The following is a 24430-nucleotide window of genomic DNA, read 5'->3' as shown; positions in this document are numbered from 1 at the left end:
GCAAAATGACGGGAGGACAATATCCTCATTGAGATGAAAGGCCGGGACCACCTTAGGTAAAAAGGAAGGGTCTGGCCGGAAAACGACCTTGTCCTGGTGGATCACCAGAAACGGAGAACGGCAGGAAAGAGCTGCCAATTCAGACACCCTCCGGATGGAGGTGATAGCCACCAGAAACGCCACTTTCCAAGAAAGGAGGTGGAGAGACACTTCTCTAAGGGGCTGAAAGGGTGCACCCTGGAGGGCACTCAGAACCAAATTCAAGTCCCAAGGGGGAGAAGGTGACCGATAAGGAGGAACAGCGTGCGCCACTCCTTGCAGAAAGGTCCGGACATGAGGGGCCGCTGGAAAAGAACAGTAAGGGCCGAAACCTTACCCTTAAGAGAACTGAGAGACAACCCCAGTTCCAACCCCGACTGCAAAAAGGAGAGAAGACGGGGAACAGAGAAGGTCACCGGGGAGAAGTCTTGTACTTCCCACCAACGAAAATAAGACCTCCAAGTACGGTGGCAAATCCTTGCAGAGGAGGGCTTACGAGCCTTGAGCATGGTGCGAATGACTTGGGAAGAGAACCCGTGGGCCTTCAAAACCGCAGTCTCAACCGCAACGCCGTCAAATGCAGCGACTGTAAATTGGGGTGGCAAAGAGGACCGAACAGAGCGGAAGGTGCAGTGAAGCGCCGTCCAGGAGCCTGACTACGTCGGCGTACCACAACCTTCGGGGCCAATCTGGAGCTACCAGAATGGCGGGGACGCCCTCTGCCTTGAGCTTCCTCAGCACCCTGGGAAAAAGCGGAAGAGGAGGGAACAGATAGGGTAAGGTAAACCACGTCCAAGGAATCACTAGGGCGTCCACGGCCAGAGCCTGAGGGTCCCGGGACTTGGACACAAACGGAAGGATCTTCCGATTGTGCCGGGATGCGAAGAGGTCCACGTCCGAAATGCCCCAGAGGTCGCAGAGGTGCGCGAAGACCTCTGGATGTAGAGACCACTCGCCGGGGTCGGGTGAGGACAGACTGAGGAAGTCCGCTTCCCAGTTGAGCACCCCCGGGATGTGAATCGCCGAAATGGCCGGAACCTTGCTCTCCGCCCAGGAGAGAATCTTGGTCACCTCGGCCATGGCTGCCGAGCTGCCCTGACGATTTATGTACGCCACGGCCGTGGCATTGTCCGACTGAACGCGGACAGGACGGGACTGAAGATGGGACTCCCAATGAAGAAGACAAAGAAGAATCGCCCGTAATTCCAATTTGTTTATCGGAAGAAGGGTCTCCTGGGGAGACCAGAGTCCCTGAACCGTCCAATCTCTGAACACGCCGCCCCAGCCCGACAGGCTGGCATCCGTTGTAACAACCTGCCAAAGAAGGGGAAGAAACGACCGCCCTTGGAGAAGAAGGGAGGAGCGGAGCCACCAGAGCAGAGACTGATGGACCCTGAGAGGGAGAACAATCTGACGATCGAGGGACAGAGGAGACCTGTCCCACCGAGAGAGAATCGCCAGTTGGATGGGACGGTAATGAAACTGGGCAAAAGGTACGGCCTCCATAGTTGCCACCATCCGACCCAGGACTTCCATACAAGTGCGGATGGAGACTGATACCTGGGTCCGAAGGGAGCGGACCCCCGACAGGAGCGCCAGACGTTTGTCCGGCGGAAGACGAATTCGGGCAGAGGCCGTGTCAAAAAGAAGTCCCAGAAAGGTTAGTGACTGGGTAGGACGGAGGACTGACTTGTCCTGGTTGACCATCCACCCGAAGCGAGTCAGAGTGTGGAGAGTGATGTCCAGATTTTCCAGAGTCTGAGCCCTGGTTGGAGCCTTTATGAGAAGGTCGTCCAGATAGGGTATCACTGAGATTCCCCTCGACCGTAGCAGGCCCATCACCGGCGCAAGGACCTTTGTAAAGACCCGAGGAGCCGTGGCTAGACCGAAGGGGAGGGCTACAAATTGAAAGTGCCCCTCCGGAACCGCAAAGCGGAGGTACCGATGATGGCCCGGAAATATTGGCACATGGAGCTAGGCATCCTTGATGTCCACCAATGAAAGGAACTCCCCTTGTTCCAGGGACGCCACTACCGAACGGAGGGATTCCATTCGGAAGTGGCGGATGAGAAGATGAAGATTGAGACACTTGAGGTCCAAAATTGGATGCACAGAACCGTACTTCTTGGGGACCACAAAAAGATTTGAATAGAAACGCCGAAAACATTCTCCTGAAGGAACAGGAACGATAACCCCCTGGAGAAGCAGAGACTGGAGAGTCACTCGAAACTGCTTCGCCAGAGGAGGAGACCGGGGGGCCCGGGATCGAAAAAAAGCGATCCCTCGGAAGGGATGCAAATTCGATCCGGTAACCGTTGGACACCACGTCCCTGACCCAAGAGTCTTGAATGTGAGAGGTCCAAATGTCTCGAAAAAGTAAGAGACGACCTACCACCCGAGAAGAAACTGCGGGTGGGGGCCTCACTTCATGCAGAAGTGGGCTTGCGGTTGCCTGATTTGGGTGCAAAACGTCCGGACCGGTTGGAGTCCGACTTCCAAGACGGGCAAGACCAGAACGAGGGAGCCTTCTTGTCCCGCGAGGGCGCCTGCTCGGATCCCTTGTTGGAGCTGGAGGTCCGAAAGGACCGAAAGGAAAAGGCCTTCCTTTGGGAAGTAGGGCGAGCCTTATTATGAGGTAACAAGGAACTCTTACCTCCCGTTGACTCAGAGATAATCTCATCAAGGCGTTTGCCAAAAAGACGGCCACCCGTAAAAGGGAAGCTCAGTGAGAGATCTTTTGGAAGCGGCATCCGCATTCCAAGCCTTAAGCCACATAGAGCGTCGGAGAGCCGCTAGATGACCCACAGCATAGGCAGAACAACGGGCTGCCTGAATGGAAGCTGCGCACAGAAAATACCCGGCTTTAGAGCGTTGGAGAGCCAAAGCAGATAGCGGGATCCCCCCCGGAGGACCTAAGATATCCTGACGAGCTTTTGGCACCACTCCGACAGGGCCTTAGACACCCATGTGGAGGCCAAGATGGGAAGAAGAAAAGAGCCAGCAGCTTCAGTGGCAAACTTCGCTAAGGATTCTACCTTCTTGTCCGTGGGATCCTTGAAGGCAGCGGCATCTGCCAGAGGCAGTGTAGTCGCCTTATTGATCCGGGAAACTGGTGGGTCCACTGAGGGAGGAGAAACCACCTAAGTGACAAAGACCTTGTCAAATGGATAACAATCTTGAATTGTCTTGATTCCCGGGAACCTCTTGTCTGGATGTTACCATGCGGTCTCCAGAATGTCGTCAAAGTCAGCGTGAGAGCTGAACTTCTGAGGTGCTGGCTTAGCACGATGAAAGGATACTCCTGGATTGACATCCGAAGATCCTGGGTTCTCTAAGTGAAAGGTGTCTCTCAGGGCTGTAACCAAAGAATTAACTGTTGCAACTGAGTCCGGGCGGTCCTCAGAGTCAGATGCCGGCTCAGAAGCCTCGTCCACCAGGGGAATGAGAATGGGTAGAGACAGTCCTGGAGGGGGGCGACTCTGACCGAGAACACGGCTCTGGCGTGGCAGAGCGGCGACTACGAGAACGTCCTCTGGAGGAGCAACGTTTGTGCCCAGATGACAGGGGGGGGCGGGACCCACGAGGGGAACGCTCACGTCTACTTGAAGACTCATTGGAAGGGTCAGACGAGGCACCCCTAGGACGCTTGTGAGAGCGTGAAGAATGCGGGGACGAGGAGCGAGCCCTTCCAGAGGTCCTGTGCAGGGAAGACCCCTTCAAGGCGGACACCACTTCCCGGGAGGCCTCAGCCACCGAGCGGGAGACTTTGTTCAAGTCAGCCATATACTGGGTTAGGGAAGAAACCCAGGCTGGGGGAGTGGCTGGATCCACCGGGACCGAAGGGGCATCAGGGGGTACCAGGGGGTCTGGGGGAGCAGTGGAGCAGGCAGGACAAGTGGGCTCAGCAGAGCCAGACATTTTGGTATTACAGTGCTTACAGAGATAGTAAGTCACTGAAGTTCCAGGTCTCTGTTTAGAGGGAGGAACAGCTCTGGGTACGGACATAATAAGGGAAGGGAGATAGGAACTTTCTCACCCTAGTCTGTGTCCCCTGTCAGCTGCAGTGAGGAGACTCGCTCTGTGCAGCTAGAGAGAGAAACTGGCCAGCCAATAGGAAGAGAGGGGCGTGCCTGAAGCAAGGCACTAAGTAAATGACCCCTTCCTACTGAAATTCGGGCCCACGGCGCTGATTGGAGGCTGCTTCGCGCCTCTGAGCTCTCCCAGCCCTGTGGGCGGAGCCACAGACCGGCCGGGAGAACTGTCATGGTGCCCGCTCTTTGCCCCGAGCGCACCTGTCGCTCGTTTGTGCGGGGGAAAGTGCAGCCCCTGTAAGTTAGTCCCCAAAAACTAAAGGGTGGGCCAAAACAGGGGGTCTCCAGCTGCTGGGAGTCCGTACCTGTGGAGAAAAAAGGGAGAAGTACTTACCTCAGTCAGAAGAACTCACCTACTGGAGTCTTCAGTGAAGTCTTCAGTCAGCATTAGTTACCTGCATCACGCCTGGCTGCTATGCGCGAGTGAGGCGAGCAGGGAAATAGGGGGGCCCGGACCCGTGAGGTACCACCCAAGCGCTGACCGTTGGTGAGGGGGGTGAACAGCGCATATACGCAATGTCTGTGCCCCCTCACTCGCAATGGGGAAACGGGGAACCGCAGTCCCTGAGTCCCCACCTGAAAAAAGAAAAGAAAAGGAATAAAAAACTAATACGTCCCTAACTAGGAAAACAAAAAATTTAGAAGACCTGGTCTGCAACCACCCGGACCACGTCCACCTCCTTCAGACACTAAGCTTAAACTGACTAGCTCAGAGCCTGAAGGCGGGTGTATCCTGCTGGGAGGAGCTGACTTTTTTTATCACCATAGCGTCACACCTCCTAGAGACAGCAAGATACACCCACTGTCTGTGTCCCCCAATGGAGCCGATAGAAAAAACACTGTGTAACAGAATTCGCTACTATAAGCTTAGTTTTCTTATATAATACTGCACACAGGAACAACACACTGGTAAAAAAAAGATAGTATAATAAGTCCCTTAATGGGTTTAGAATATATATATATATATATATATATATATATATATATATATACACACATATACACACACTAAATCAGGGTATTACCTTGACTAGCATGTCGGCTACATGCGTGTCCTTGGCGTGTTTGGAAAATACATCAGTAAGATCTTGTACGAACCACGATCCATGCCTTGTGTTACGAAGTGATACAGTACCTAAAAAAGGATGTAAGTGATGAATCCTATAATCGATGTACAAGTCCACATTTGAGCAATATTTTATGTATTACTTATCCAATACTGATCCTGAGTTATATCCTGTATTATACTCCAGAGCTGTACTCACTATTCTGCTGGTGAGGTCACTGTGTACATTCATTATATTACTTATCCTGTACTGATCCTGAGTTATATCCTGTATTATATTCCAGAGCTGTACTCACTATTCTGCTGGTGGGGTCACTTTGTACATTACATTACTTATCCTGTTCTGATCCTGAGTTATATCCTGTATTATACTCCAGAGCGGTACTCACTATTATGCTGGTAAGGTCACTGTGTACATACATTACATTACTTATCCTGTACTGATCCTGTATTATACCCCAGAGCTGTACTCACTATTCTGCTGGTGAGGCCACTGTGTACATACATTACATTACTTATCCTGTACTGATCCTGAGTTATATCTTGTATTATACTCCAGAAATGTACTCACTATTCAGCTGGTGGGGTATATGTTACATTATTCTGTACAGATATAAAGTGAACAGCCTGGACTCTGGTTGCCATCACGCATGTTTCACGCACTCACCCTTCAGACATGCATAGGCGCAGATCATGTCTGACTGAGTCGGCAGCCGAACCCTTCTGTGCTCTCTTCCGGCATCGCTCTGTTCACAGCCAGGAGATCCAGTTTGCTCTCTTCCATCTTGCTGGTCAACACCTTGGTCTGTCTCATCTATTGTATATAAATATATTATATATATATATATATATATAAATATATATATATATATATATATATATATATATATATGGTACATGTTTTACTACATTACTGGCAGAAGGAGAAATGAAAAATCTGTATTTATTTGTGTAAAAGAACATACTGGCCTAATTCTGCTGATAAATAATTATATTTAAAAAGGAAACCTGTCAGCAGTATCCCCCGCACTAAAGCTGTCCCACAGGCTTGTAGTGCGGTTGATGCTGATCAAAACGATACTCATGGCGTCTAGATTCGCCCAGCCGTTCTGCCCGGCAAAGATGACATCAGCGTCCCCCCTAGCTCGGTTCGGAGCTCCGCCCATGCCCCATGGCCATCATTTGCATAAAAAGGAGAATTGCGGCGGAACGGCTGGGCAAATCTGGACGCCGTCAGAATCATTTTAATCAGCATCACCTAATCTACAAGCCTGTGTGATAGCTTTATTGCTGACAGAATTCCTATAATAAGCGGTTTGGTGAAGAAACAGCTGTAGCCTGGTTTCCTGCACTGCAGTGTTTCCCAACTAGTGTGTCTCCTGTTGCAAAACTACAACTCCCAGCATGCCCGGACAGCCAAAAGTCAACAACAAACAAGTGCAGAATTGCCTAAAGGCCAGTGTTTTCCCCAACCAGGGTGCCTCCAGCTGTTGCAAAACTACAACTCCCAGCATGCTGGGGGTTGCAGTTTTGCAACAGCTGGAGGCACCCTGGTTGAGGAAACACTGGCCTATAGGAAACAAGGTGATGGATGAAATTCTAACCAACACATAAGCGACTACCAGTCACCACCAGTACCGATGTGGAACCAAATTATAGGAACAGAAAAGTGATTTATGTTGCTAATGAATTTACCTATAAACTTGTGACAAGGTGTGTGTGTGTGTGTGTATATATATATATATATATATATATATATATATATATATATATACATACACACACACATACACCTTGTCACAATTATATAGGTAAATTCATTAGCAACATAAATCTAGTATGTGTGTGTATATACAGTGGGGATCAAAAGTTTGGGCACCCCAGGTAAAAATTTGTATTAATGTGCATAAAGAAGCCAAGGAAAGATGGAAAAATCTCCAAAAGGCATCAAATTACAGATTAGACATTCTTATAATATGTCAACATATGTCTTCCAGTTCTTTGAGATTTCTGGGCTGTCTGTCACGCACTGCTCTTTTAAGGTCTATCCATAGATTTTCAATTATGTTGAGGTCAGAAGATTGTGAAGGCCATGGCAAAACCTTCAGTTTACGCCTCTTGATGTAATCCCCCATGGATTTCGAGGTGTGTTTAGGATCATTATCCATTTGTAGAAGCCATTCTCTCTTTAACTTCAGCTTTTTCACAGATGGCAATAAGTTAGCATCCAAAATTTGCTGAAATTTGATTGAATCCATTTTTCCTTCTACTCGTGAAATGTTCCCTGTGCCACTGGCTGCAATACAACCCTAAAGCATGATTGATCCACCCCCATGCTTAACAGTTGGACAAAGGTTCTTTTCATTAAATTCTGTCCCCCTTCTTCTCCAAACGTACCTTTGCTCATTCCGGCCAAAAAGTTCAATTTTAACCTCATCGGTCCACAGAACTTGTTTCCAAAATACATCAGGCTTGTCGATATGTTCATTTGCAAAGTTCAAATGCTGCTTTTTGTGGCGAGGACGTAGAAGAGGTTTTCTTCTGATGACTATTCCATGAAGACCATATTTGTACAAGTATCTCTTTGTAGTGGAATAGTGTACCACAACTCCAGTGTCTACCAGATCTTTCTGGAGGGATTATGCAGTCAAATGTGGGTTTTGAATTGTTTTTCTCACAATCCTGCGAGCTGTTCTGTCTGATATTTTTCTTGGTCTTCCAGATCTTGCTTTAACTTCCACTGTTCCTGATGACTGCCATTCCTTAATTACATTCCGAACAGAGGATATTGACATCTGAAAACGTTTTGCTATCTTCTTATAGCCTTCTCCAGCTTTGTGAGCGTCAACTATTTTCAGTTTCAGATTTCTAGACAACTGCTTAGAAGAACCCATGGTGCTGATTGTTGGGGCAAGGTCAGATGAGTCTGGGCATTTAAAACCTTTGAGATTGACATAACCTGGTCTTCCCAGATGATGATTAAGAACAATCCATGACACTGGCAGGTCTCAGCTTTGCAAATGGGGCAGTGCATGCTATAAATTCTGCAGGGTGCCCAAACTTTTGCAGATGCCATTTTTTTGTTTTCTGTTATTTTGAAAGTGTAAATGATGAAAATAAAATCTAACTTTTGTTGACATATTTTAAGAATGTAATCTGTAATTTGATGCCTTTTTGGAGATTTTACCATCTTTCCTTGGCTTCTTTATGCACATTAATACAAATTTTTACCTGGGGTGCCCAAACTTTTGATCCCCACTGTATATCAAAATGGAGACTATGCACAAGGTATGGCAGCCTAAAAATACACAACAAAATCTGGTCTGGATACGTGGGATGGCCTTCTGGAGAGGTTTCACTGTATATAATCCATGTCACTCAAACCCACTTATTTTGGAAGGACCAGCTGACCATTTTTTAGTATGGGGTTGTGCCAACTTTCATCTGCTCGATCCTCTTGTTCTCAGGGGGAGATAAGGAGGAAGATTCTCTAAAACTGCTGTAATTTCTGTTCCAGCGATATTATTCACACCTTTTTTTTTTTCTCCTTACATTTTCAAAGGCCTTTTGTGCTGCTTTCAAAATATGAAAATATGTGAAAATTCCTTTTCGCGTCACTTTTGTTGTTTTTGGTTTTTTTCGCGCCAAATTTTTTAAAATTTTTTGTTGCAGCCAAATTGGATTTTTTTGTGCCAAAATTGCTGAGTTTGGCACCAAAATAGGCGATTTTGATGCCAAAATTGCGCCAAATTTTAAATCCCAGAAAAGTCTGGTGGAAACATCTCATGAAATATTCCACGGTTACTAGTGCCCAGACAAGCGATAACCGTATAAATAAAACATTTCTGAGCTTAAATGTAAGCGCAGATGCAGTGACCAAGAAAAAAAAAAATTATATATATTTTTTTTAAAACATTTTTCCATAAATATTTTTTTTTAATATTCACTTAAATAACACCTCCCCAAGCCCCCTCCCCCCCAAAAAAAACAAAACAAACAAAACTACAACCATTTCTGTGATTTTCTACACTATCAAAAAGCTGGTGTGAAATTTTTGATGTAAACTGGGCTCTCAACCTTTGAAAATATCATGTAAAGCAGACAATATACGTGGACACGCCCACTTTTACAAAACTGACATGAACAGTATAAACTGTGACACAAAGCTCTTTGAAAAATGTGGTTGATACTTTTCGTGCCAAAATTTTGGCGCGTAATTGATTTTTTTTTTTTTTTTTGCACAAAGTTCTTTAAGAATCTCCCCCAAGGTGTCTGGTTGCGGCTTCCTTCACTCCCCATTGTGAACACATGATCGCTCGGCCGGATACTTGTTGGATACAGAACAACATCACGCGTAATGGTAGGTGCAGCAGCTTAGATACACCGGATGTATCACTCACCTCCTCGGCAGGCCTGGATAAAGATCATTTTGGGTTTGTTCTGCAGATTGGGGCAGTGGGCATTGTCCAACTTGGTAAAAACATCCTGCAACTATGATACGAGAAGATGTTGTCAAACCTGCAGCGTTCAAGTTTTACGTATATCATGACTATAAGGCCAGGTTCAGACTACGGAATTTCCGCCTGCAATTCCACTTTGAAATTGCAGGCGGAAATTCCGCTTGCCAAAATGTATAGTGTAGTCAAATGGGTTTCAGTTCACAAATTCACACTTCGGAAGCGGAATTTGTGAACGGAAAATCCTTTTGGAAATTTACACCTGAAGAAAGGCGCTGGTCATTCTTCAGGCGGAAATACTCGCGGAACACATTGCAGTCTATTGGAGACTGCAGTGTCCGCACGGTCCTAGCGCCGCCTGACATAGTCGGCGTAGGCCGCACTCTGAATCTCTGGGCGGAAATTTTCTGCCCAGAGATTGCGTAGTCTGAACCTAGCCTAAACCTGAGTACAAATCTAGTGAAGGACGGCTCAGAAACAAAGTATTAGCTCCGCAATGACCTTGTGACACACACAGGACCTCTGTGCCCCAACCACTAGGATCCTTGTCAGGAAAGCCGACAGGACAGATTTGAATGAGATCAGGAAGTATTACTTTACTGAGAGAGTAGTGGATGCATGGAATAGCCTTCCTGCAGAAGTGGTCGCTGCAAATACAGTGAAGGAGTTTAAGCATGTATGGGATAAGCATAAGGCTATCCTTCATATAAGATAGGGATAAGACTATCCTTCATATAAGATAGAGATAGACATAAGGTTATCCTTCATATAAGATAGGGATAGACATAAGACTATCCTTCATATAAGATAGAGATAGACATAAGACTATCCTTCATATAAGATAGGGATAGAAATAAGGCTATCCTTCATATAACATAGGCATAAGGCTATCCTTCATATAAGATAGGGATAAGACTATCCTTCATATAAGATAGAGATAGGTATAAGGATATCCTTCATATAAGATAGGGATAGACATAAGGCAATCCTTCATATAAGATAGGGATAGAAATAAGGCTATCCTTCATATAAGATAGGGATAGGCATAAAGCCATCCTTCATATAAGATAGGGATAGAAATAAGGCTATCCTTCATATAAGCTAGGGATAGACATAAGGCTATCCTTCATATAAGATAGAGATAGGTATAAGGCTATCCTTCATATAAGATAGGGATAAGCATAAGGCCATCCTTCATATAAGATAGGGAAAGAAATAAGGCTATCCTTCATATAAGATAGGGATAGGCATAAGGCTATCCTTCATATAAGATAGGTATAAGGCTATTCTTCATATAAGATAGAGATAGGTATAAGGCTATATTTCATATAAGATAGGGATAGGAATAAGGCTATTCTTCATATAAGATAGGGATAGACATAAGGATATCCTTCATATAAGATAGGGATAGGCATAAGATTATCCTTCATATAAGATAGGGATAGACATAAGGATATCCTTCATATAAGATAGGGATAGGCATAAGCCTATTCTTCATATAAGATAGGGATAGACATAAGGATATCCTTCATATAAGATAGGGATAGGCATAAGACTATCCTTCATATAAGATAGGGATAGACATAAGGATATCCTTCATATAAGATAGGGATAGGCATAAGGCTATCCTCCATATAAGATAGAGATAGACATAAGACTATCCTTCATATAAGATAGGGATAGAAATAAGGCTATCCTTCATATAAGATAGGCATAAGGCTATCCTTCATATAAGATAGGGATAAGACTATCCTTCATATAAGATAGAGATAGACATAAGGTTATCCTTCATATAAGATAGAGATAGGTATAAGGCTATCCTTCATATAAGATAGGGATAGACATAAGGCAATCCTTCATATAAGATAGGGATAGAAATAAGGCTATCCTTCATATAAGATAGGGATAGGCATAAAGCCATCCTTCATATAAGATAGGTATAAGGCTATCCTTCATATAAGATAGGGATAGACATAAGGCAATCCTTCATATAAGATAGGGATAGAAATAAGGCTATCCTTCATATAAGCTAGGGATAGACATAAGGCTATCCTTCATATAAGATAGGTATAAGGCTATTCTTCATATAAGATAGAGAAAGGTATAAGGCTATATTTCATATAAGATAGGGATAGGAATAAGGCTATTCTTCATATAAGATAGGGATAGACATAAGGATATCCTTCATATAAGATAGGGATAGGTATAAGGCTATCCTTCATATAAGATAGGGATAAGCATAAGGCCATCCTTCATATAAGATAGGGAAAGAAATAAGGCTATCCTTCATATAAGATAGGGATAGGCATAAGGCTATCCTTCATATAAGATAGGTATAAGGCTATTCTTCATATAAGATAGAGAAAGGTATAAGGCTATATTTCATATAAGATAGGGATATGAATAAGGCTATTCTTCATATAAGATAGGGATAGACATAAGGATATCCTTCATATAAGATAGGGATAGGCATAAGATTATCCTTCATATAAGATAGGGATAGACGTAAGGATATCCTTCATATAAGATAGGGATAGGCATAAGCCTATTCTTCATATAAGATAGGGATAGACATAAGGATATCCTTCATATAAGATAGGGATAGGCATAAGACTATCCTTCATATAAGATAGGGATAGACATAAGGCTATCCTTCATATAAGATAGGGATAGACATAAGGCTTTCCTTCATATAAGATAGGGATAGGCATAAGACTATCCTTCATATAAGATAGGGATAGACATAAGGCTTTCCTTCATATAAGATAGGGATAGGCATAAGACTATCCTTCATATAAGATAGGGATAGACATAAGGCTGTCCTTCATATAAGATAGGAACAAGGCATAAGACCATCTTTCATATAAGATAGGGATAAGGCATAAGACCATCCTTCATATAAGATAGGGATAGGCATAAGACCATCCTTCATATAAGATAGGGATAAGGCATAAGACCATCCTTCATATAAGATAGGAACAATAATTTATTGATAGTATTCAGAATATTGTACAGACCAGATGGTTCTTATCTGCCGACACATTCTATGTTTCTATGTCTTACCTGAACAAGTTTGCCATCAGATCCGTACACAGCTCCATCAACTCCATGGGATAAGATGGCGACGATACAGGAATCCATCTTGGAGTGTTCGGGCAGTTTGGAGAATAGATCCAGCTCAGACATCATTTGCTATAAGAAGAAAATAAGAATTGATGGTACCTGGGCCTGTACAACACGCAGGAGACACCATCTATTCTTAGCATAAGATTCTGTAACATGAGACGAGGAAGCAGCAACGACACCATCACAAACCTACAGAACAGCATCGGATATCACTACATTTAACCTGAGGACGCAGGACAACAATCCTGAATGTAAAACACATGCAAAACCCTGTACGGATATCTCTGCGTGCACAATACTACCGTACACAACTACTATGTCTCCAGTGAAAATGTGCATAGATGAGTGTTTCTAAACCAGGGTGCCTCCAGCTGTTGCTCCCACCATGCCCAGACCAATGTTTCTAAACCAGGGTGCCTCCAGCTGTTGCTCCCACCATACCCAGACCAATGTTTCCCAACCAGGAAGCCTCCAGCTGTTGCTCCCACCATGCCCAGACCAATGTTTCCCAACCATGAAGCCTCCAGCTGTTGCTCCCACCATGCCCAGACCAATGTTTCCCAACCATGAAGCCTCCAGCTGTTGCTCCCACCATGCCCAGACCAATGTTTCCCAACCAGGATGCCTCCAGCTGTTGCTCCCACCATGCCCAGACCAATGTTTCCAAACCAGGAAGCCTTTAGCTGTTGCTCCCACCATGCCCAGACCAATGTTTCCCAACCAGGAAGCCTCCAGCTGTTGCTCCCACCATGCCCAGACCAATGTTTCCAAACCAGGAAGCCTTCAGCTTTGGCCAAACTACAACTCCCAGCATGCCCGGACAGCCATTGGCTGTCCGGGCATGCTGGGAGTTGTAGTTTGGCCACAGCTGGACACACCCTGGTTGGGAAACACTGGCCCAGACAGTCAAATGAAACCGCTGCTTCTTCTGCACTTACCTGAGCGGTGATGTTGCTGCGTTCACAGATTCTAAAGTTCAGCTGAAAAAACAAAAGCTTTAAGGCGTTCAGATCCACGTCCCCTCCGTGGCGGTAGTCGAGGTCTGGAGTGGCGAACAAAACATTACTTATGAGCAGACAAACCCCACGTGGCCGCGTGGTCATCTTGTAGGCCTAAAAATAATGTAAAGAAAGACAAAAAAGGGTCACGTTCACAGCTTCAGCGCAGTAACAGAAGACCCTGGGCTGTTAGGGTATTATTCACATGGCAGAATTTCCCCACCAATTCCGCATCCGCATTTATTTGGGTGGTTTCATGCGGACATTCTGAAGTGTGGATGGGAGTGCGGAATCCCATTGAAGTCTATTGGGCTTTAAATGGCCACTTTCACCAAAACTATATTTTTAAAAACAATAGAGCCATAGAAAATAAGTATATCTCTAATACAATTTCATTATTTTTTTTCCACAGTTTCTCTTAGAAAACTGCTCCTTTAAAAGTGGCCACTAGGGGTCCTCATAAAATGTCCCACACCTGTTACTATGGTCTTTCCGACGTTAGCAACATCAGCATCTCAGTGGGAATACAGGAAGTGAGGGGGGAGTTTTACAAGCCGGTGTGCGCTCCCTGTGTGAGGATCTCCAAACACACAGAGAGCAGAGGAAAGCGCGCAGTGTGTGAGCTGCTGTGATTGGCTGAGAGGAGGCCACACCCTCTCACACCTCCCCAGCATCATAGAGTGAGAGGAACAGGATTCAGTGCGCAGCTCCGTCCATAGCATAGAGGAGAAGGAGCAGAAGTGTGACAGCATGTTCAGCTAGTGCAGGGCGGTATGACCAGAAATGTGTGTCACAGTATTTTTCAAACTTATGGCGGTTCCACGGTATTTGACGGTATTTTTTTTCTCCCCACTCAATTCTCCCTTACCACCATACTCCCCCACCCCCTCTCGAATGAATTATCAGCCGCAGTGCGCTGGGGAACTAATCATATATGACCCACGGGCGCTGTCCTGCATTTCCTCCCCCCCTCCGCCGAATGAATGAATGAACAAACTATCAGCCGCAGCGCTGTCCCCACATCGGGGGACCAATCATATGCCCCGCAGGCGCTGATCTCCTTTTCAACCTGTGAGCCTCGGCGCTGGAAATGAATGAGTTGTGAGCTGTGGGCGCAGGACGGAGAACAGAAGCTGCCACCTCCCCCTGCAAGCGCTGAAAGCCAGTGGGCCGCGGCACTGCAGAACTTCAAATGAATGAGTTGTGAGCCACGGGCGCAGGACGGAGAATGGAAGCTGCCACCTTCCCCTGCAAGCGCTGAAAGCCAGTGGGCCGCGGGCACCGCAGAAGTTCTGCAGTGCCCGCTGCCCACTGGCTTTCAGCGCTTGCAGGGGGAGGTGGCAGCTTCAGTTCTCTGTCCTGCGCCCGCAGCGCACAACTCATTCATTTCCAGCGTCGCGGCTCACAGGAGGAAAAGGAGATCAGCGCCAGCAACATGATTGGCCCCCCCGATGTGGAGACAGCACTGCAGCTGATAGTTCGTTCAATAATTCGGTGGGGGGGGAGCAGGACAGCGCACGCGGGTCATATATAACTAGTTCCCCAGCGCACTGTGGCTGATAATTCATTCATTCGAGGGGGGGAAGGGCCCGACCGGTATTGCGGTATAGGGAAAAATTCATACCGTACAGAAAAAATACACCAGTATTCGGTATGAACCTTATACAGCAACATGTATCCCAGTAGTAAGTAGATGGGGAGGGGGTTTGTTACAGTGTGCCAGCCCAGTATTAAGGAGATTACATGAGGAGGACAGCTCAGTGACACACAGTGAGGGAGGAAGTTTAGTCATGTACAGTGAGGGCAAGAGAGGATGAAGAAGATGAAAATTCTGTGTGATCTGATATAAGCTGATTTTAAAAGAAATACAGACGCTAGACACGTAAAATTAGTATGTACATGATCAGGATGAGGTATTGACTAACATACTTTATTTTTTTCTTCCTGTGATATGATAGGTACGCTTTCATTTGATGCGAAATCCGCATGCGGAAATTCCGCCATGTGAATATAGCCTTAGGGGATTCTGCTCTGCCCCAGGAGAGGCGATGTTTTTAGGAAATAGCTATAAAAAAAATAAAAAAAAATATTAATTCTTTATACAGACCTGCTTGTAATGGGAAAGGTAGAAGCCCACAGTAGTAGGAGACACGCTTGCTGGGCCATCGCCATTGTCTATACATCTCTCGCAGGACTCTAACAAAAGAAGTGATGTAGATATGGGAAAGAGAAGATAGCACAGACCTGGCAAGTACAGCACCAGTTCGTAACAGACTGTATACAGCAGTGTTTCCCAACCATTGTGCCTTCAGCTATTGCTAAACTACAACTCCCAGCATGTCCGGACAGCCGCTGGCTGTCCGGGCATGCTGGGAGTTGTAGTTTTGCAACAACTGGAAGGACCCTGGTTGGGAAACATTAGTATATGGCTTAACACTATAATTAATATACGTTTTCCTCATTATTTATACTACATGGCTCCAAATTTAAAAAGTAAAAATACAATGGCAGGACTGCTGATTTTTTCCATTACACCGCTGACAGACAAAATAATAGTTAAAGGAGTACTCCAGGGAAATAAACATATTTCCTCCACAGGACACGTGCCTAATCGATTTGACCCTGAAGCGCTCCAGCCGCCACCTTCTAAGACAAGCAGGAGCGACAGCACACTCAGCCAATCAGCAGGTCACAGCGGTACCTGTAAACAGGGGATAAGTGTATTTTTCCCCAGAGTACCCCTTTAGGGTGCGTTCTCACCTGGCGTATACGCAGCGTATTTCACGCTGCACAAAATTTGCAGCAGCAGCGGGAAATACACTGCGTATTCCTCGCTCACTATACACACATAGGGCTTTCCGGCGGCTGCCCTATGTTTGCAGTGATTTTTGGAGGCGGAGCCGCGCATCAGTCACGCCGGCACACGGCCTCGCCTCTAAAACTCACTACACGCGTAGGTAGGGCTGCCGCCAGAAAGCCCTGTGTGTAGTGAGCGAGAAATACGCAGTGTATTTCCCGCTGCTGCCGCAAATTTTGCACAGCGTCAAATACAATGCGTATATGCCAGGTGGGAACACACCCTTAAGGAGGTTATTCAAAGTCCCTCCCCCTCCTAAAAGGTGATGACCAGCTAATCACTGGGGGAGATGTCTGACCACTGGGACCCCCACTAACCGCAGCAGTACACATGCTTGGCCACCACTCCATTCATTCTTGTTGGGGCTTCTGAACATTGCCGAGCACTGAACTCTGCTATTTTTGGAAGTCCTATAGTAAAATCTCTTTCTCTGAGGATCCATTGGGGGACACAGGAACCATGGGTATACCTTGCTGACACTAGGAGGCTGACACTAGGCATTAACAAAAAAAAGAAGTTGGCCCCTCCTGGCAGGATATACCCTGCCCACTGACAAATCACTACAGAGAGTCCGAAGACGACCCAGACAAAAAGCAACCGAACAAAACCACTGACAGGAAATCGACTCTCAGGTCGACAAACTAATAACCAATGTGGTGGGTGCTGTGTCCCCCAATGGATCCTCCGAGAAAGAGATTTTACAGTTAGTGTAAAAAAATCTACTTTTCTCGTTCGGCTCCATTGGGGGATACAGGAACCGTGGGACATACCAAAGCAGTCCCCGGGGTGGGAAATCAGAATCCAGCTAAAGAGACTCAGGCGGATGGCAATGCCACCGTCGCCTGTAACACTTTACACACAAAACCGGCTTCTCGGAAGTGTGCACCTGGTAGAACTTGGGATCCACCGGGATATGGTTGCCTTAGAAGCCGGATGCCCTTTGCGCCGACCTTGCGGAATGACGGACAGCGAATCAGAGTGCCAAAAAGAAGAGGTAACCGAGAGATAGACACGCAGAGCTCTGACCATGTCCAAGTTGTGGAGAGAACGCTCCTTAGGGTGAGACGGAGCCGGGCAGAAGGAGGGAAGGACGATATCCTCGGTCAGATGAAAAGAAGAGACCACCTTTGGCAGAAAAGACGGTACTGGCTGAAGCACAGCCTTGTCCTGGTGAACAAGCTCGCCCAGGTTCCTGTGTGATAAATCCAGGCAGAGGATGGTTTATGTGCCCGAAGCATGGTGGGAATGACCCAGAGAGAGAAACTGCGAGCCCTCAGCACCGCGTTTCAACCGCCACACTGTCAAACGCAGCGGTAGTGAATTGGGGTGGTAGAAAGTACCTTGAAAGAGAAGGTCGGGCCGATCCGGGAGCAGCATGGGAACGTACACCACGAGACGAACTACGTTGACGAACCACGAGCGCCGGGGCCAATCCGGAGCCACCAGAATCGCTGAGACGCCTTCCGCCTTGAGCTTCCTCACAACCGACCAACATGTCCACAGCCAGAGCTAGAGGATTGCAGGATTTTGCCACGAAGCGGGAACCTGCCGGTTTAGAGAGGTCCACATCCGGGGTACCCCAACGTTCACAAATTGCTGTGAACACCTACGGGTGGAGAGACAACTCCCCGGGGTCGGGCGAGGAGCGACTCAGGAAGTCCGCCTCCCAATTGGCCACCCTTGGAATGTAGATTGCCGATATGGAGGTAACCTGGCGTTCCGCCCAGACAAGGATCCTTGTCACCTCCATCATTGCCGCAAGGCTGCGAGTGGCCCCCTGGCGATTGATATAGGCCACAGCCATGGCGTTGTCAGTAAGGACCTGAACCGGACGTGGAGAACGGGAACGGGCATTAGAGGCTCTAGATCTAGTTGACATAGATCTGGAATGGTGGGTCGGGGATCGGCAGTGGCCCCCAGGGGAGCGACCGTGGGAGTGAGGACGCTGCCTAGTAGATGGGGATAGGGAGCGAGAGCGGCGTGGAGACATCTCACAGCAATGCGAAAAGACACCGTCCAAGAAAGGATGCGGGGAGAGATCTCCCGAAGGGGTTCAAAAGGGACGCCTTGCCAAGCGCCGAGAACCAAATTGAGGTCCCAGGGCGGAGTGGGAGACCTGTAAGGAGGAGCCTCATGAGCCACACCTTGAAGGAAGGTGCGAACATGAGGGTCAGAAGCCAGGGGGCGCTGAAAAAGAATGGAAAGCTCCGACACCTGCCCCATGAGGGAACTAAGTGCCAAACGCGCTTCCAGCCCCGAGTGCAAAAAGGAAAGCAGGTCTGGCAAGGAAAAAAAAAACGGGAGACAGGGATAGGGCCTTGCACCACCGAAAGTAGGCAGGTCCTCTTCAACCAGCCTGGTGCCACCTGCATCATACCAGGCTGTAATAGCGGGGTGAGCAGGGGAAAGAGGGGACCCAGACCCAGGGCACATCCCTTAGCACTGGTCGGTGACAAGAAAGGGTTAACGGTGCATACTTTATGGACCGTGCCCCTTGCTCACAAGTGGGGGATCAGGCAGTACCATGCTCCTGTCGCCCCAACCTACATAAAATAACAAAGGAGAGAAAAAATATAACTCTAACAAAAACTATAAAATAATTAAAAGAAGACCAGGTCTGGAGAGCACCAGACCTGCGTCTGCCTCCTACTGACACTAAGCTAAAACTGATCATCTCAGAGTCAGTGGGCAGGAGGAGCAGACTTCTTTTTTGTTAATGCCTAGTGTCAGCATCCTAGTGGCAGCAAGATATACCCACAATTCCTGTGTCCCCCAATGGAGCCGAACGAGAAAAAGTATTTAGTCAGCCACCAATTGTGCAAGTTCTCCCACTTAAAAAGATGAGAGGCCTGTAATTTTCATCATAGGTTATAACCTCAACTATGAGAGACATAATGAGAAAAAAAATCCATAAAATCACATTGTCTGATTTTTAAAGAATTTATTTGCAAATTATGGGGGAAAATAAGTATTTGGTCACCTACAAACAAGCAAGATTTCGGGCTCTCACAGACCTGTAACTTCTTCTTTAAGAGTCTCTTCTGTCCTCCCCTCGTTACCTGTATTAATGTCTCCTGTTTGAACTTGTTATCAGTATAAAAGACCCCTGTCCACAACCTCAAACAGTCACACTCCAAACTCCACTATGGCCAAGACCAAAGAGCTGTCGAAGGACACCAGAAACAAAATTGTAGACCTGCACCAGGCTGGGAAAACTGAATATGCAATAGGCAAGCAGTTTGGTGTGAAGAAAACAACTGTGGGAGAAATTATTAGAAAATGGAAGCCATACAAGACCACTGATAATCTCCCTCAATCTGGGGCTCCACGCAAGATCTCACCCCGTGGTGTAAAAATTATCACAAGAACGGTGAGCAAAAATCCCAGAACCATACGGGGGGGACCTAGTGAATGACCTGCAGAGAGCTGGGACCAAAGTTACAAAGGTTCCCATCAGTAACACACTATGCCACCAGGGACTTAAATCATGCAGTACCAGACGTGTCCCCTGCTTAAGCCAGTACATGTCCGGGCCCATCTGAAGTTTGCTAGAGAGCATTTGGATGATCCAGAAGAGTATTGGGAGAATGTAATTTAGTCAGATGAAACCAAAGTAGAACTTTTTGGTGAAAACTCAACTCGTCATGTTTGGAGGAGAAAGAATGCTGAGTTGCATCCAAAGGACTCCATACCTCCTGTGAAGCATGGGGGTGGAAACATAATGCTTTGGGGCTGTTTTTCTGCAAAGGGACCTGGACGACTGATCCGTGTAAAGGAAAGAATGAATGGGGCCATGTATCGTGAGATTTTGAGTGAAAACCTCCTTTCATCAGCAAGGGCATTGGAGATGAAATGTGGCTGTGTCTTTCAGCACGACAATGATCCCAAACACACCGCCCGGGCAATGAAGGAGTGGCTTTGTAAGAAGCATTTCAAGGTCCTGGAGTGGCCTAGCCAGTCTTCAGATCTCAACCCCACAGAAAACCTTTGGGGGGGGGGGGGGGGGGGAGTTGAAAGTCCATAAGTCCATGTTGCCCAGTGGCAGCCCCAAAACATCACTGCTCTAGAGGAGATCTGCATAGAGGAATGGGACAAAATACCAGAAACAGTGTGTGATGACCTTGTGAAGACTTACAGAAAATGTTTGACTTCTGTCATTGCCAACAAAGGGTATATAACAAAGTATTGAGATAAACTTTTGTTATTGACCAAATACTTATTTTCCACCATAATTTGCAAATAAATTCTTTAAAAATCAGACAATGTGATTTTATGGATTTTTTTTCTCATGTCTCTCATAGTTGAGGTTATACCTATGATACCTATGATGAAAATTACAGGCCTCTCATCTTTATAAGTGGGAGAACTTGCACAATTGGTGCCTGACTAAATACTTTTTTGCCCCACTGTATGCACTCAGTCTCTCCATTCATTCTAACCTTCATTCTTAGGACAGTTCTTGCCTCCAGCTGTTGCAAAACTACAACGGCTGTCCGGGCATGCTTAGAGTTGTAGTTTTGCAACAGCTGGAGGCACACTGGCTGGAAAACACTTCTATAATGATAGATTAATTATTATAATTTTTTTTTGTGCCAGCTACTAGTTACATAGAAAAACTAGATGGAATATTGTACTGCAGCCTCACCCCGCCAGTGACGAACTCCTCCTTGCTCTTCCACAGACAAAGGGAAGCAGGTTTCCTGTAACAAAAGAAACAAGAGACTGTGAACAATGAACGTGATACAATAGGATCAGTTAATCCACATACTGGTGTTCTGTCTGGAACAAGGGGTCTGGTTATTTTAATAAAGCTGCTGGAAATATTCGGTAAGGATCCTTAATGCACGATTAACTAACCAATGACTGGAAAACGTCAGTGTAGGTGGGCGGAAGACAAACGGGTAGGTTTATTAATATGGCCTTAATTTATTATAATGGGGCATCCGTATAACCCAAATTCAGTCAGAAGTTCTCGTCTTCTGCTAAAAGTTTGGTTTGGCTAAAACCGGAACCTTGGGTGGTTTGGAAGGACCTGCTAAAATAACATCAGCCTCATGGCAGAAGGAAGAAGGATCACATGACCTCAGGGAATCCCATAATGCCTTTTTTAACAGCTCTCCTAGTCAATCAGGAGGCAGTATAGGGGTGATGTCAAAACAACTATAAAATCTTATGCACATAGCTTCAGCAGCCATTTTAGAGATAGCAGGTGTTAGATGAAGATCTCTGTAAGGGGCAGTGAGCATTGATCACTACATACAGGATTAGGGCCACTCACAGGGAGTCCCAGCAGTAGCCACCCCCTGCGATCAGCTACTTATACCCTATCCTGTGGATGGGGGATAAGTTCATTTTTGCTAGAGTTCCCCTTTCTAGGATGCACTTTCTAGGAAACCAATCCTGGATGGGAATAATTTTTCACAACTTGTAAAAAGCAATTGCCTCTTTACTTTCCAGGCAAAAATCCTGTTGCTACTCCCAAAAAGAGATAATTTCTGCACCATTCGAAAAAAGCTATTGCTTCTCCTGATCCCTGCACTATGAAGACTCCACACTTCAGTTGGCTGGGGGAAATTTATTTATATAACAAACACGTGTTTGCCTCGATCAGAGTATTTTATGTACATAATCCAATAAAGCACATTTAAAGAAGGTAATTACTATGACTTCCCATGGCTTAATATAACCCTGTATGGATAATTTATATATTCCTTACCCAAAGTGGGATTTATATAAGGCAGGAACAACTATAGAGACCAGATATGGGAACTAGAATTTTGCTGAGCACCGGTTCACATGCACCAATTCATCCTCCTGACTGAGTCTGTTCGGCTTATGCCATTCATCCACTGCCCACGCGCGGAAAGTCTGCGCATGCGCCGGAGACTTGTCTTGTGTAGTGAGGGCAAGGGCAGAACAGTAGATGGACCAAAACATTACACAAGTGCATTTCCCTTGTTTACAAACAGAACAGGGGCTTCTACTTTTGAGTGTTTTCTACAGGAATGTCATAAAGGGACGGGGCGTGATTTCACGCGGGGCGGAGTTGTGACGTCACGCCCCACCCCCTCAAGGCAAGTCTATGGAAGGGGGCTTGATGGCCGTCACGCCCCCTCCAATAGACTTGCATTGAGGGGGTGGGACGTGACGCCACACGGGGCTGACGTCAAGATACTCCATCCCCGTGGTCGGGAGGCATAAGACTGAGAGCCTCCAGCGCTTCCGGCAGTACTCACAAGTGGGTGTTACATGCTAGATTGCAGGGGTCCCCAATGGCGGGACACCCGCGATCAGACATCTTATCCCCTATTCTTTGGATAGGGGATAAGATGTCTTGGGGCCAGAGTACCCCTTTAAGCTCATCTGTTCACAAATGCTCATTCCATGCTCCACACTCCATTGCCCTCCATTAAAGTGTTTCACATTTCTACTTGGTATCCCCATGTTGGCTTCCAACCACATCTGCTGGAAAAATGTTACTTTTAGTAGTTTTTGGTGCAATTATTTGTAGTCAAAGTCAGGAGTAGATTCAGCAGGAGTAAGAAAAATAAAGGAATGACTTACACTCCTCCTTTCTGTTGGATGCACTTCTGGCTCTGGCTCCACAAACTGCATCAAAAGCTGCATTTGTGATTCCAGATGGTCCATTCTTGGAGCTCGTCTAAATCTCTGTCGGGTAATAAAGCAGGATCATTTTTTTTTAACCTCTGAATGCACAGAAGTTCTATGCAGCTCCTACTCAGGTCAAGAGGGCGGATATATATAAAAAGTAAACAAGCTGGCCCCCTTGTGGTGGCAAAGGGAGACAGTATATTATACTGCAACAACAGTATATACGCGTAAAAAAAGGATACAGGCAAACCTACATTTTCCACAATTCTCTATGATGTTATTTTACCATTTAAAGCGTTACCGTAACTTCAAAAAACTTTTCGACATTTGGTCCTCAGGATTGAAAGATGCAATCGGGAGTTATATGCCAGTGAAGTGGACAGTAGCAAGAACTTCACTCCTCGGCTCTCAATGAAGCCTGACTGCGTTAGTGTATGGAGTAAATGAATCAGACAGAGAAGGCAGCCAGGGAGTGAAGAGTGCTGCAGTGTTTGCACCAGATTATAATTCGCGACTGAAGGTCTCCAGACTTACAACGGGGAGATCTAAACTACAGTGATCCCCCGACCTACGATACGATAATTTCAACATACGATGGCCTCTAAGAGGCCAACGCATGTTGAAGGCAGTACCAACATATGATGCTTTTGTATGTCGGGGCCATCGCATAAACGGCTATCCGGCAGCGCAGACTGCTTCAGCTGCCACCGGATAGATGTTTATGGTGCCCCGTGTGGTCCGCTGACGATCACTCACCTGTCCCCGCCATTCTGGACCTTCAGGATCCCCTGCATCGCTATCGCTCTCCTTCATCGTCATCACGTCGACGCGCACGCCATCCAGTCATCCAATAGGAGCGGCGTGCGCAGCGACGTGACGAAGAGCGACAATCCCAGGCAGCAGAGACGGTCCGGAGCGGCTGGGACACCCCAGGGACGCGGCGACAGCGATGGAAGGCGACATCCAGGGCAGCGGTGATGGTCCGGAGCAGCAGGGACAGGTGAGTATAACTTTCTAAACTTATCATTGCACGGATCCCTCAACATACGATGGTTTAAACTAAGGATGGTTCATTTGCAACGGATTACCATCGTATGTTGAGGGACCACTGCATTGACATGTCTGGATGACGTGTCGACGTTTTTCAAATGATAGTAACACTTTAAGGGGCTTTATGCCCCTGT

At 46.4% G+C, this 24430-nt stretch overlaps 1 protein-coding gene across 2 annotated transcripts in view; it reads right to left on the bottom strand.

Moving 5' to 3' along the window:
- The window catches only part of CASP2 (caspase 2), a 56168-nt gene that overhangs the window by 5395 nt on the left and 26343 nt on the right, over positions 1-24430 (bottom strand). For both annotated transcript variants that reach the window (XM_056529410.1, XM_056529409.1), the window contains exons 4-10: positions 21280-21334; positions 15885-15973; positions 13718-13891; positions 12717-12845; positions 9597-9687; positions 5864-6010; positions 5156-5265 (exon numbers count right to left, since the gene is read on the bottom strand). In XM_056529410.1, coding sequence (XP_056385385.1) covers positions 5156-5265; positions 5864-6010; positions 9597-9687; positions 12717-12845; positions 13718-13891; positions 15885-15973; positions 21280-21334 — 795 coding nt within the window. The remainder of the gene's footprint in view (positions 1-5155; positions 5266-5863; positions 6011-9596; positions 9688-12716; positions 12846-13717; positions 13892-15884; positions 15974-21279; positions 21335-24430) is intronic.

The sequence above is a fragment of the Hyla sarda genome, chromosome 7, assembly GCF_029499605.1.
Source record: "Hyla sarda isolate aHylSar1 chromosome 7, aHylSar1.hap1, whole genome shotgun sequence".
Taxonomy (NCBI): Eukaryota; Metazoa; Chordata; class Amphibia; order Anura; family Hylidae; genus Hyla; species Hyla sarda.
Note: the sequence above shows the minus strand (reverse complement) of the source record. Positions and strands in the feature narration are given on the sequence as shown.